This window comes from Bos javanicus, chromosome 7, assembly GCF_032452875.1.
Source record: "Bos javanicus breed banteng chromosome 7, ARS-OSU_banteng_1.0, whole genome shotgun sequence".
Lineage (NCBI taxonomy): Eukaryota > Metazoa > Chordata > Mammalia > Artiodactyla > Bovidae > Bos > Bos javanicus.
Window position 1 is genome coordinate 25888335 of NC_083874.1, and position 13140 is coordinate 25901474.

Genomic DNA, 13140 nt, shown 5'->3' on the forward strand with positions numbered 1-13140 from the left:
CCAGTGCTAAGGAAACAGTCACACTGTTTGAGTGTGTGTAGTCACAGAAGTGGATTGGTTTACAGGCTGCCAGTAGTTTTTGCCACAGACCACCTCCCCCTGTGATAATATTCCTTTCCTGGGACCCATAGGCCCCAGGCAGAAAACTGCACCTGGCCACATCCTAATTAAGGCTTCTATCCTGATTTCGGATTGCAGAAGTGATAAATTATGCTGATTAGCTGGTGATCTGCTCACTGTCACAAATCATCTGTAGCCACTGCTCCTTCTTCCTTGTTGTTTGTTGGAAAAACACAGCCACTTTCTCCAGCCAGTTGCTACATCTCTCCCTGGATGCATTTGTGGACCCAGAACAACTTGCATTCACTCCATTTCCTGCCCTGGCAGGAAGTACATATAGGACCTTTGCAGTCTACAGACAGAATCACTCCTGGGCTTTGAACTCTTATTTTCTGGGCTCACACAAACCTAATCACACAGTGCATCCAAAATAAATTAGATTGGTAGGAGAGAAATTTTTCTAATCACAGTTTATTTCTAGGGATGGAGCATGTAGACCAGATAACTGCAAGAGTAGTGAAATCAGTTCAGTTCAGTCGCTCAGTCGTGTCTGACCCTTTGTGACCCCATGGACTGCATCATACTAGGCATCCCTGTTTTTCACCAACTCCAAGAGCTTGCTCAAATTCATGTCCATCAGGTTGGAGATGCCATCCAACCATCTCATCCTCTGTCATCCCCTTCTCCTCCTGCCTTCAATTTTCCTAGCATCAGGGTCTTTTCAAATGAGTCAATTCTTCGTATCAGGTGGCCAAAGTATTAAGAGTTTCAGCTTCAGCATCAGTCCTTCCAATGAACACCCAGGACTGATCTCCTTTAGGATGGACTGTTTGGATCTCCTTGCAGTCCAAGGGACTCTCAAGAGTCTTCTCCAACATCACAGTTCAAAAGCATCAATTCTTCAGTGCTCAACTTTCTTTATAGTCCAGCTCTCACATCCATACATGACCACTGGAAAAACCATAGCTTTGAGACGGACCTTTGTTTGCAAAGTAATGTGAAATCAGTGGTAGCTTATCAACTAAAGAGTATAATAAGCATTTACTTCTCCAACAGAACTTTGTCACCCAGATCCCTGGTAAAAACAAGTAAATGCTACAACTAAAGTTATGAACCTGTGAGCAGTTGGTGTTGTAGGAGGAAAAATCAACACTAATTAGGTGGATGTGGAAAGATAAAAACTGGGGTATTGGCCTTGCCTCTAGTTAGCAGTCTGTGTGAAATTCAGAAAATCATCTTACCTCTTTATGACTTTTTTTTTTTATATAAAAGACTCAACTTGAGTTGTTTCTGTCACCCTTCCAGCTTTAACATTCTGTTCTGTTTCCCTAGCCCATCTTATTAAAAAACCCACAGAGTGGATTACACTTTACTGCCTTTTAGAGGAATGTGCAGATATTCACTGCGTGGTTGGTTCATACCAGTTTTTGAAAGGAAGGTAATCTCAGTAATGGCTGGTGAAAGGCAGTGTAAGCACTAATTATTTATAATGCTTATTAATCTTATCTTACATCTCATGATCAAAAAGAGGTGAGGAGATATGGCTGGTACAAAAACAGACTTTCAAAAAGTCCTTGAAAAACAAAGTGACCTTTCCACTTTTCAGTTCAGTTCAGTTCAGTTGCTCAGTCGTGTCCTACTCTTTGCGACCCCATGAATCGCAGCACGCCAGGCCTCCCTGTCCATCACCAACTCCCGCAGTTCACTCAGACTCACGTCCATCAAGTCAGTGATGCCATCCAGCCATCTCATCCTCTGTCGTCCCCTTTTCCTCCTGCCCCCAATCCCTCCCAGCATCAGAGTCTTTTCCAATGAGTCAACTCTTCGCATGAGGTGGCCAAAGTACTTGAGTTTCAGCTTTAACATCATTCCTTCCAAAGAAATCCCAGGGCTGATCTCCATCAGAATGCTACAGGGAAGGATTTCCGAAGGAAGTGGTAAAGAAACTAGCAGGTTTATTGAAGACATATTAGTCTACAGAATTTTTGACTGAACAGGCTAAATAATGAAATAAATGATTCTATCCTTTTGTGGTTAAGTTGAAGGAAAAAAACTTATTAATGAAAGTCATTGAAATGAACTAATTTTTAAAAGATGGACTAAATCTTGAGGAAAAACTACAAAATTTCCCTCTAGACTAAAGGAAATGGGGTATTTTAAAAATTTCTAGAAATAAATATAAATCATTGGCACTTCCTCCATGAACAGCATTTTAAATTAAAAAAAAAAAAATCATAAGCTCATCAGGGCTCTTAAAGACCACTTTGCATAATCTGAAAACTTACTTGTCTGTCAGGAGTATATCTTATTTTAGAATCAGAAATCATATATGTATATATAACAAAGAAAAATCCTAAGGAGTATACATAATTTATGTGCTCTCTTCCTAATACTTATCAAGATTTCTTGTTAAACTTAGGTCAGAGAAGAAATAAGATAAGAAATAAGACCAGAAAAGAAGGTAGAAGAAGAAACATACAGTGAGCAGAGAGCAAGACGGAACAGATAGTAGATTACAATGAATTAGAATGGCTGAGGAGAGAAGACAAAGCTGCAGGGAAAGAGCCCTTTGGCTTTCATCTGTCCACTCACTTTCAATTCACTAATTCACCAAACGTTGAAGACCCATTGTGCACTAAGCATGGTGTGAGGCATAAATGAAATCAATACTGGTCCCCATTCCCTTGGAACTGATCATTTTATCAAGGCTGTCATTCTAATGGCCATGAATGTTCTATTAGAAAAAGAGTAAATGAAGAAAGTGTTGGATGTTCCAAAGGGTGTCCTAGCTTAACAAATCCCAAGCACCAAAAGAAAGAATAAATGAATAAAAACAAGCAGAAGTACCTCATAGATATTCCTCCCATGGAGGCACAATTCTGTGGAGACTAATGACCACTTTTTCACAGAGTTGACCTAGGGAGTTTAACTGTGTTTTCATCGTAATAGACCTAACGTGTCAGTGCCCGTGGCTGGGAGTTGGGGTGAGTCTGACCTGGGGGAGGACAAGGGGCACAAGAAGTACCCCTCTTCTTGTCCTCAGTCCATGAACTGTTAACAACCCAAACATCTTTTAATTGATTGCAGCAGCTTTCCTTGTGTTTCTCTCAAGAATTAGCCAGCTCTCTTGTCATTGTTTTTTGTGACCCCTTCCCTGTGTTGCTGATTGCTTGACACAGTGGGTCTAATTATCTCCAGGCTTCCAGCATGCTTTAATGAAGAGGGTTGTTTATCTGGGTGAGCAGAGAGGCTTGCCTACCCCTTGGTCCTAAAGTCTTTGCTCAGAAAACAGGAATAAAATTAAAAGCTGTTAGCTGATGAGCAGGAATGTCAACTTTTCATCTCTGGCTTTTTTAATGGAAGAAAGTTGATATTCTTTTTCCTTCCTCACAATTCTATATTACATGAACATTTGTCATATTAGGAATCCCAAATAGTCTCTTAATGCCCCTATAAGAATTGTCTCTGTCCCTTGTGTTCAGTTTTAGAGAGACAATAAATTCATGTACTCAGCACTCACCATATAACCCAAGAAAGGACAAATACTATATAGACAAAGAACTGCATAGCATCTGAACTTGGCTATTCATCAACTGGATCCTGGGACTTAGAATCTCAAACAAGTGATATAAAAATAAAATAAGCATTTGAAGTTCTAGTTATCCATATGCTCATTTATTTTTTTCCACAAGTACTTATTGAGGCTCTGCTACATGACAGGGACTTTTCTAGATGCTGGTGATATAGTGATAAAAAGCAAGACAAAGTTGCTACCCTCATAAATTTCATACTTTAGTTGGTAGGGTCAATAAAAAAAATTACAGAAGATAATTTCAGATAGAAACAAGTTCTATAGAAAGAATAAAACAAGAATGTACAACTAGGAACAGGAAACAGCATAGAACTGAAACACAAAGGGTGGGAAAGAGCAGCCTAGGGATGTTCGCAAAGAAGTGTTCCGGCCAGTTCAGTCCTATCCCATTGTCGTAGAAACACGCTAAGTAGCAGCATTAAAACCTGTCCGGCCTCATGTCTTTCTGTGCTCCCCTTCACAGAAAAATTCATCCAAAAAGTTGCTTATTTTTCCATCTCTCTTCAGTCTTCTCCAACTATTCATAGTATCCACTGGAACGGCTTTCATGCAGGCCACAAACAACCTTCACTTTGTCATCGCCCTTACATAGCCGCATCCTGACCTAAACTTTCCCTATTACGAGCCCTGCTTCTTAGTCTCTGGAATGGCCTTGGTTGCTGTCCATTCGTAACCAACCCTAACTGCAAACTCTGCTGATGTCATGAGCCCCGATAGACTGCCAGTTAGTTCCATTTTTCTTTTCTTAGCCCAGATTGGTTTCTGTTGCTTCGAACCCAACTCTAATTCATGCACTTCAATTTTTCTATTTCCTGTTGATTTTTATTCAGGAAACCCAATTGTTCAACGTACAGCCCAGTCCTCGTTCATGATTTTGCTTTCTTTTAACTGTTATACTGTCTTGTTGAGGACATATTTGTGTTCCTTCTATGATTGACAAACTTCTTTTATAGTTATTTATTTCTTGAGAGTAAATCACTCATTTATTTAAAAACATTTGTTATCATGTATGTTCCTATCACAGTGTAAGATATTGGAGTTAGACATAGGTAAAAACAGCAATGGTTCCAAGAAATTTCTCTTTTGGGTTAATATATTTTAAAATATTTTTCCTGTTTTCCCAAATACTTTGCTACACTAGGTTCTATTGAATCTATTTAGAGTCTCTAATTGTATCTCTATTAAAATTTCTTGTAGGTTAGCTGTAAAATATAATTTATTTAAATATTATATTTTCATCTCTAATTTTTTTTTATACTTCCAATAAAGAATCTAGACTCAAATAAGTAAAACCCAAGTAGGTGACAGTAGGGAATCTTAAGAAGTTGTTTCTCAGAAAAATCATCTTCTCTGCTAGGATTTTTTTCATAGCTCACAGCCAAATAAATGAACATGTTTTGATGGATATTTTATTGTGAAGGATACTTTTGGTTACAAGTTACAGAAAAGGCAACTCATAGCAGTTAACTCATAAAGGAGTTTGCTGGCTCATGAGAGTAGAAGTACTCAGAGATTAAAAGTACTTCAAGGTTAACCAGAGATGGTATCAGAACACAGTATCTTTCCATCTTGCCATCTTCTATTACCAGCATTGGCTTCTTCTGATGACTTACTTTCCTCGTGGGTATAGAATGGCTGCCAGTAGTAAATGTGATTCCAGGTGACTGTTCATGGCTACAGATAGAGAAAGAGGGTTGCTTTCCCTAATCTTAGACAAAAGTCATCTGTTTTGTTCTAATTGAGTGATCCTAAGTAGCTGAGTTGCACTGACTTGGAAAATGTGATTAACTTAAATCTGAAATATATGTCCACTGTCAAACCAACTATTGTGGCAACAGGAAAGGATCTGGGAGAACCCACCTTTTAGGACTAAGGGTGGGATATCAATGCCATTCAAATCCCATGGCTACTACATAGTGAGGAAGGATGAAATATATTTGGGAGGCTTTAACCATCCAATGCAGGCATATATTTGCACATAATCTTTATATAATTTGCATATGCATTTCTTATTTGGTTATTTTATATTAGAAATAACAATGATATCTTATTAATATAGGAGGTTGCCATATAAGTGATTTACATATTTTTTATGTTATCTAGACAAGAAAATATTCAGTAAGATTAATTTACTATTATAATCCTTAAGGTCATTACTTCTCTATTTTTGTGTTTTCTTCCTCACTGAGGCATATACCAGCAAGGGAAACAAAAAATTAAAGGATAAGAACACTTAATATTTTTATCTCAAATATAATTTGAGAATCACTCTTTTAGATAAAACTATAAACAGTAGCCCTATAGTAATTTATATATCATTTATCCTCAGAATACAATACTTCTATTTAAAATACACTGTACTCACTAACCCTACTATATTCATAAAACTACCAGTCATTTTGTAGCTATAGATTAGAAATTATTTTGAAATGATTTTGTCTAATGATATGTTTATTTAACTTAAGACATTCATTTTAATCTCTCTATTCCAAGAATGATAAAACTGCATCTTTACTCTCATAGAAACAGCAACAAAACATCTTGATGATGTCAAAAATTCATAAAATCTTCCTTCATATTCCCTTCAATCTTCCTTCATAGTTCATTTCATTATTATTCCTTCACTTTTTCTACCGTTCATTGAATTTGTTCACTTGATTGAATACTCAGTCTGTACCAGGCACTTCGAGGCACTGAAAGTGTGTGTGTGTGTTACTTGTACAGTGGACAAGGATTTGAGAGGCTTCTATACTCTCCCTGAAGTGCCTAGAACACTGAAGGAGAGATCAGAGGATTCAGAGTTGGAATAAAGACAGGAGAGACAGCAATATGAGAGAAGTACACACATTTCCCTTACAAAAAGACTAACATCAGGCCACTGAGTAGCAGGAAAGAGGTCTCAGCTCCAACTATGAGAATCTGAATATGACTGACAAGTCACCTCTTTAACCTGGAAGTCACGTCTTCATCATTATCCTTCACCAAGAAAACAACACTTTGGAACTTAATGTGAATGTGAGTTGAAAGTAAATGACAAATAGGAAAGACAGTTGGCACCATCTGTACTCATTCAAAGCAGGGGATGTTTTGCCATTCTAGAAGCATTCATCATCATAAGCTATCAATGTGGTAGAGAAACAATTCCTCTTAGAATCTATTTGCCCTTTTCAGCACAGGACAGTATTTGTGTTTCACAGAAAACATACAGAAATTATTCAAAAATCAGTTACTCGGAAACAACTAAAAAGCATTGAGAATGTTGTATTTATTGTTTTAATTTTAGGGAAGAAATTAATTATTAACTGCAATCTGAAGAAAAGAAATTTGATCTTGGACTGGTTTATGTGTGGCAGCTCAAAAATAAGGCAAAAAGTTTAAATAGAGTAACTTAAAAAGGCAAGCAATTTTGTCAGTGTTCTAAATTTTAAGAACACTCAACCTATACCACCCAGGGAGAAAAAATGCTCACAATCTACCAGACACTCCTCAACCAGTGAATTATTATTTGTCCCGATAAGCCTTTATTATTATTTTATGAACCAGTTTGTGAGATGCTTACTGAATCTAAAATAAATGAAACAGAGTGTGAAGTCCTAGAAACTGGTAAAATGGAGCTACCTTCCCACTTTCAAGGTATCACACTTATTATTCATCATTCAGGGGATTATTTTGGCCATTTGGAGTTGCATTAGTAAAAGAAGTTACATGAACTGTAAATCCCAAGATTGGGTAGAGATTATAGTTAATTTATTATATTACAGGTAGAAAATATAAATTAAGAAAATAATTCAAGAGAAATAAAAAGCACAATTAAGTGCCTTAACAAATGTCACTCTGCTTTCACCTAAAGACTCTGGTAAAAATGTAGTAACTTCTAAATTGATTTCTAAATTTTAACTACTAAATAAATTTTGGTGAACTATACCACAAGTCTGAAACTTAAAAAGAGTAGAGAACTAGCAGTTCCACTCCCATGTCTGCTTTTTCAGAAGTGTATTGTTTTATACATTTTATAAGATTAAAATGTCATGTGCACTATTTAAGAATTTTCTATTTGTAATTAATGAGATGACTGTGCTCAGCCTTCCAGGAGCCATCTTTCAATCTGTGCTGCTGGAAACCGGCAATAAGCAAATATTCAACAATAAAATATGTGTTGATGATAAGGCAACTTTGTCAAGAGAAAACCATTCTCTAGGTAGTAGACGTCAGCTGTTCCTTTAATCAAGACACGGTTTAATAAAAGGCAGGCTTTCTGAGGCTGCTACAAGAACAAATGTGTCCTCATGATAGAGTGGTTCCCAAAATAAGCTGTCATGTTTGGCTGCTTTCTGTGGGTAGATTGAATTTCATGAATGATCCTCCTGTCATTTCACACGTGGCAGATTCAGCAGAGCAACAACCAAACAAAACTCCTGCCAGTGGAGGTGTTGCTCAGTTACAACTATGGGAACCGCTCTCACTTGTCTCTTGATTTACCTAATGACAATTTTTGAAAAAAGCAAACATAAATCTCACATTGAGGTCTCATGAATTTTGCTTATGAAATAAAAATAAACAATCAGACTCCCTTAGTTGAAGTTGGAGATGCAAAGGAGATCAAAAGCACAAATGAGATGATACTACAGGTTATCTTAGGCTGACACTCGCTCCTTAAAATAACGTTTCTCCATTTAATTGACAACTTCAGAAATGAAATTTTAAAGGCTAACTAGTAGTTACAGTGTACGTCTTCAAGACCTTTTATATCTTTTAAAACTTATCTTTAAACATATATACTATTTACATTATTCATTTTAACACTGTGGTGGTGATTGTTGTTATTGCTGTTTCCCATATAAAGAAAGTAAGACTTGGGAAAGTTAAGTAATGTACCCAAGATCTCATGGCTAGGAATTAGAGAGCCTGAAATTCATATACATGTCTTTTTGTTACTAAAATTCATATTTTTCATCACTGTGCTATATGTATTTTCTACAGCCCATCACCACTCAAAATGTTCATTTTGGTTCAGTTCAGTTGCTCAGTCATGTCTGCCTCTTTGCGACCCCATGGACTGTAGCATGCCAGGCCTCCCTGTTCGTTACCAACTCCTGGAGCTTGTTCAAACTCATGTCCATCGGGTCAGAGATGCCATCCAACCATCTCATCCTCTGTCATCCCTTTCTACTCCCACCTTCAATCTTTCCCAGCATCAGGGTCTTTTCAAATGAGTCAGCTCTTTGCATCAGGTGGCCAAAGTATTGGAGTTTCAGTTTCAGCATCAGTCCTTCCAATGAATATTTAGGACTGATTTTCTTTTTTTTTTTTTTTCAGTTTCCTTATATATTTTTTATTATGTCATGAACATTGTTGCATGATTGCCACTTTATAATAGCTCATTAGAGAATCAGCCATCTCTACATCCCAAGTGATATCACTGTTGTCATTGGATATAAATGAAGGAAGGTCACCCATAGAAGAAAGGACTTATAAGCTTGTGTCTATTAGCTTAATTGCTAGTGAACTCATTTATCCACCTCCTTGCAAGATAGCTAGGGGCTGGGTGATTGATCGGGTAGCATGTTCTCCAGTGCTGCTCAGACTTTTGAAACCTGAAGCAGAAAATCTTCATCATTGAAATTCAGAGAAATTCGAGTGGGTCATAGCTGGTTGCTACATTCTGTCTAGTGGCAAATGGAGGTTTTGTTGAAAAATCTCTCAAGCTGATATCTGTCTCTAAGTTCTGAACATTTCACTCCCTGATTATAAAAAGAACCTACTATATAATTATAGACCCAAGAGGGAGAAAGTTTCTACTAATTTTTGGCCACAATTTCCACTAAAACAACAGGGAGACACCATCATTATGTCATTTAAAGTCACAGGAATATCTGCAATTACACAGAACAATGTTTCTATTAATAAAAAATTGGACAATTTTAGGTCTTCACTAGAAAGTATGTTTTTAAAAGATTTATCAAAGTTTAAAACAATAATGCAAATAAAACAGAATATTTAAAAGTTGATAATTATGATAATTATTTCAGATCAGTGAGAGAGATGAAATTATCTGAAATCTCAGCAAGCTTTCTATATCTGGTTTAACAATGAATGGCTGTAGTTGACAACTTGAGCCATATTCAGTTGATGTATTCTTTTTAATCCCCTTTTCTGTTAGACGGTTCTAACTTAAATTTTAGTCATTGGGAATGGACAGCGGTGTCCAGTGTGTGTTCAGTGGTTCTGGAGATTCAGATTTTTTTTTTTTCATTTTCTTTTTTTTTTTAAATTTTATTTTATTTTTAAACTTTACATAATTGTATTAGTTTTGCCAAATATCAAAATGAATCCGCCACAGGTATACATGTGTTCCCCATCCTGAACCCTCCTCCCTCCTCCCTCCCCATACCATCCCTCTGGGTCGTCCCAGTGCACTAGCCCCAAGCATCCAGTATCGTGCATCGAACCTGGACTGGCAACTCGTTTCTTACATGATATTTTACATGTTTCAATGCCATTCTCCCAAATCTTCCCACCCTCTCCCTCTCCCACAGAGTCCATAAGACTGTTAGGACTGATTTTCTTTAGGATGGACTGTTTGGATCTCCTTGCAGTCCAAGGAACTCTCAAGAGTCTACTCCAACACCACAGTTCAAAAGCATCAATTCTTTGGCACTCAGCTTTCTTTATAGTCCAACTCTCACATCCATACATGACTCCTGGAAAAACCATAGCTTTGACTAGACAGACCTTTGTTGGCAAAGTAATATCTCTGCTTCTTACTATGCTGTCTAGGTTGGTCAAAAATGTTACCATGGATATTTTTAAGTCATGAAGTAGAGTACTCAAATTCATCCGCTGAATATTTAATCAAAGGCCTAGCAACTACAGGTACTTCTGGAAACTGAAAAAGTTTTCCCTTCCTGCCATCTCAGTGCCTCACATCTTTTCAAGAACAAAAATTAGTTAGCATAATCTCCAACTTCAGTTGTTTTTTTTTTTTTTTTTCGCCTCCACTTTCTATTGAATGCAAAAAGGCATGGCAACTTAAGGATTGGTTTCTCTTAAAACTCTTGTCATCAGAAAGGATTGTAATTTATATAAATGGCTGGCTAGACTTACTTTGTGTGTGTGTGGTAGAATTTAAAATATATATACTTTTAGAAGAAATTATTTTAGTTGAATTATTTTCATTTTAAAAATATACATAATGAACCTCAAAGACATCTTTTTATGTCTACTGAGAAAACTTCCCAGGGATCTTTTGTTCCAGGCATATCTTTGGATGGATCCTAACAGAACAGAATGAAGACTTGAATCTTTCATGCTGCTTATGAGTGGCAATTATGTTACTGTCATAACATCTGTGTTTGAATAAGTCATGCTGCTTCTCTTGGAATGTTCTGGAATTTATACACACCTATAGCAATAAAAATCATGAGTGTAATGTGTAGAACAACATATCCCACCCTTTTTATTTCAATGAACTTCTTAACAACTTGATGAGATTGTTGCTGATGAGGAAACTGAGGTTTAAAGAAATGTGATGATTTGCTCACATAGCTAGAAATACTGAGTAGACTCCAAATGTTCTGATTCCAAATCCTGTCCTGTCTCTCTGTCACACTGTATGGCTTATCTGGTCATTTTGAAAGTCACCAAATGCAGAAGGTAGAGGTGGAACCCTGAGGAAGTGTCATCCTGAGATACTAATCATTCCTTGGAGAAAATGATGTAAGGTTTTCTCGTAGGTTGAATTTCATTTTAGTTGCTAAGTTGTGTCTTTCTCTTTTGCAACCCCATGGACTATAGCATGCCAGGCTCCTCTGTCTATGGGATTTCCCAGGCAAGAATACTGGAGTGGGTTGCCATTTCCTTCTCCAGGGAATCTTCCCAACCTAGGGATTGAACCTGCCTCTCCTGCTTGGCAGGCAGATTCTTTACCACTGAGCCACCTGGAAAGTCCTATGTTGAATTACCACCTAATTATTTAAGTGCTCTCTGAATAGTACTAGAGCTGTTTCTAGTGGATCAGTTCTCATCTTCTTGCTTAGATGTATATGAACTTTCCATTGACAACAATCTTTCCCTTTGTACTTATAAACTGAAGTCTGCAAGTAAAACAGCCTCTCAACTCTTTTATGGGAGGCATCATGAATTTTATTTCTTGTGAATTGCCAAGGTTGGGAACTCTGAACTTTTAACATAGATTTCTTGACTTCTCTTAACTGATCAAATTCATACAGTAAAAGCTGATAATAAGAAAACAAACTCTGACTTTGGGCAGAAGGGGAAGAAACTACTCAGTTTTGTTTAAAACAGAATGTGCAGTGGTCACTCAAAGATAACTCGACCAGGGTAAAATTACAAGTGAGGTGGTAGGCTTCCCCTTCTCCTTCATTCCTCTATTCTGGCCTTTCTCTCCAGCCTATTTAGTGTACATCTAACTCTGATGTTGTCACCTTCCTTTGTATGAGAAGGGAAGACTTGATAGATAAGAACATAGACATATTTTGTGCACTGTTGAATTACTCATTCTGTGAAAATCTTTCCTTAGTGAATGTGTAAATAGAATCTCTATAAGGAATTATTAAATTTTTCCTCTATCATAATAATAAACATTTAAATGAGTGGAAGTAAGTCATGTTACCCTCATCTCTATCAGAGGACTCTCCTGAAGTGGGATTTAAAGGGATAAAGGCAAAGCCAAGGAGGCAGAGGCAAGGTAGGAAGGGAAGAGAGGCCTTCCATATTCCCCTAAATGACAATTTGTGGATCTCTGGCCATGCCTCGTAAGCAGGGAGCCAAATGAGACATTCTTAGACAAATGACTTACATTAGCAAAATGCTCTTAAGTTTTTGAACACTTTCCTCACAGTAACACAGAAATGCTAAGTGGCAAACATTATTCTAGAGGAGGCAACAGAAGTATCCTCTGATCTCCATAAGCAGAATGAATGTGCCTTTGTACAATACCGAGCTCTCCACACTAAACATTTTCTAAGGAAAAATGCATCCCAGGGTCAACAAGGAAGATATTTATTTTATTTATCTTTCACAGAATCTAAACAAGTCTGGACATATATAAGCAGATGCTCAAATCTATATAAATACAAGTACATGTAAGTAAATTGGCATAGAATTTCCAATCTTTACTGGGAAGTCAAAGCAGAGGAGTATTCTTAAGAATGCCACTGCTAATTGAAGAGTAAAGTGTTGAGTAAGTAGCCGATAAGATCTTGAACAAAAATAACAAGCACAAATACTAGAGCTGTTGTCAACTTTCTGTGTCAAAGATAAATAATCCTGAGGTCAAATTTCCTTTTGGCTGTTCTAAAATCTACTTACTGCCATATAGTATATGATAACCCATTTATACTGGAATCTCAAAATAAACATTGGATCTCTGTACTATAAAATATAGTATGTTAAAGACACAATTCTGTATATTCGAAAGGCTCTGTTGTAAACTTTGGGGATAGAATATGCCACAGAGGGCATTTCAT

The 13140-nt window shown here is 36.9% G+C and overlaps 1 protein-coding gene and 1 long non-coding RNA gene across 2 annotated transcripts in view; one reads left to right on the forward strand and one right to left on the reverse strand.

The window, feature by feature from the left end:
* The window catches only part of CCDC192 (coiled-coil domain containing 192), a 222190-nt gene extending 219214 nt beyond the window's left edge, over window positions 1–2976 (reverse strand). The window contains exon 1 of the mRNA XM_061422909.1: window positions 2908–2976. Within this exon, the coding sequence (XP_061278893.1) occupies window positions 2908–2927 (20 nt within the window). The 5' untranslated portion in view covers window positions 2928–2976. The remainder of the gene's footprint in view (window positions 1–2907) is intronic.
* LOC133250984 (uncharacterized) overlaps window positions 1–13140 on the forward strand; it is a 301920-nt gene that overhangs the window by 96621 nt on the left and 192159 nt on the right. The gene's annotated exons all lie outside the window — the stretch shown is intronic.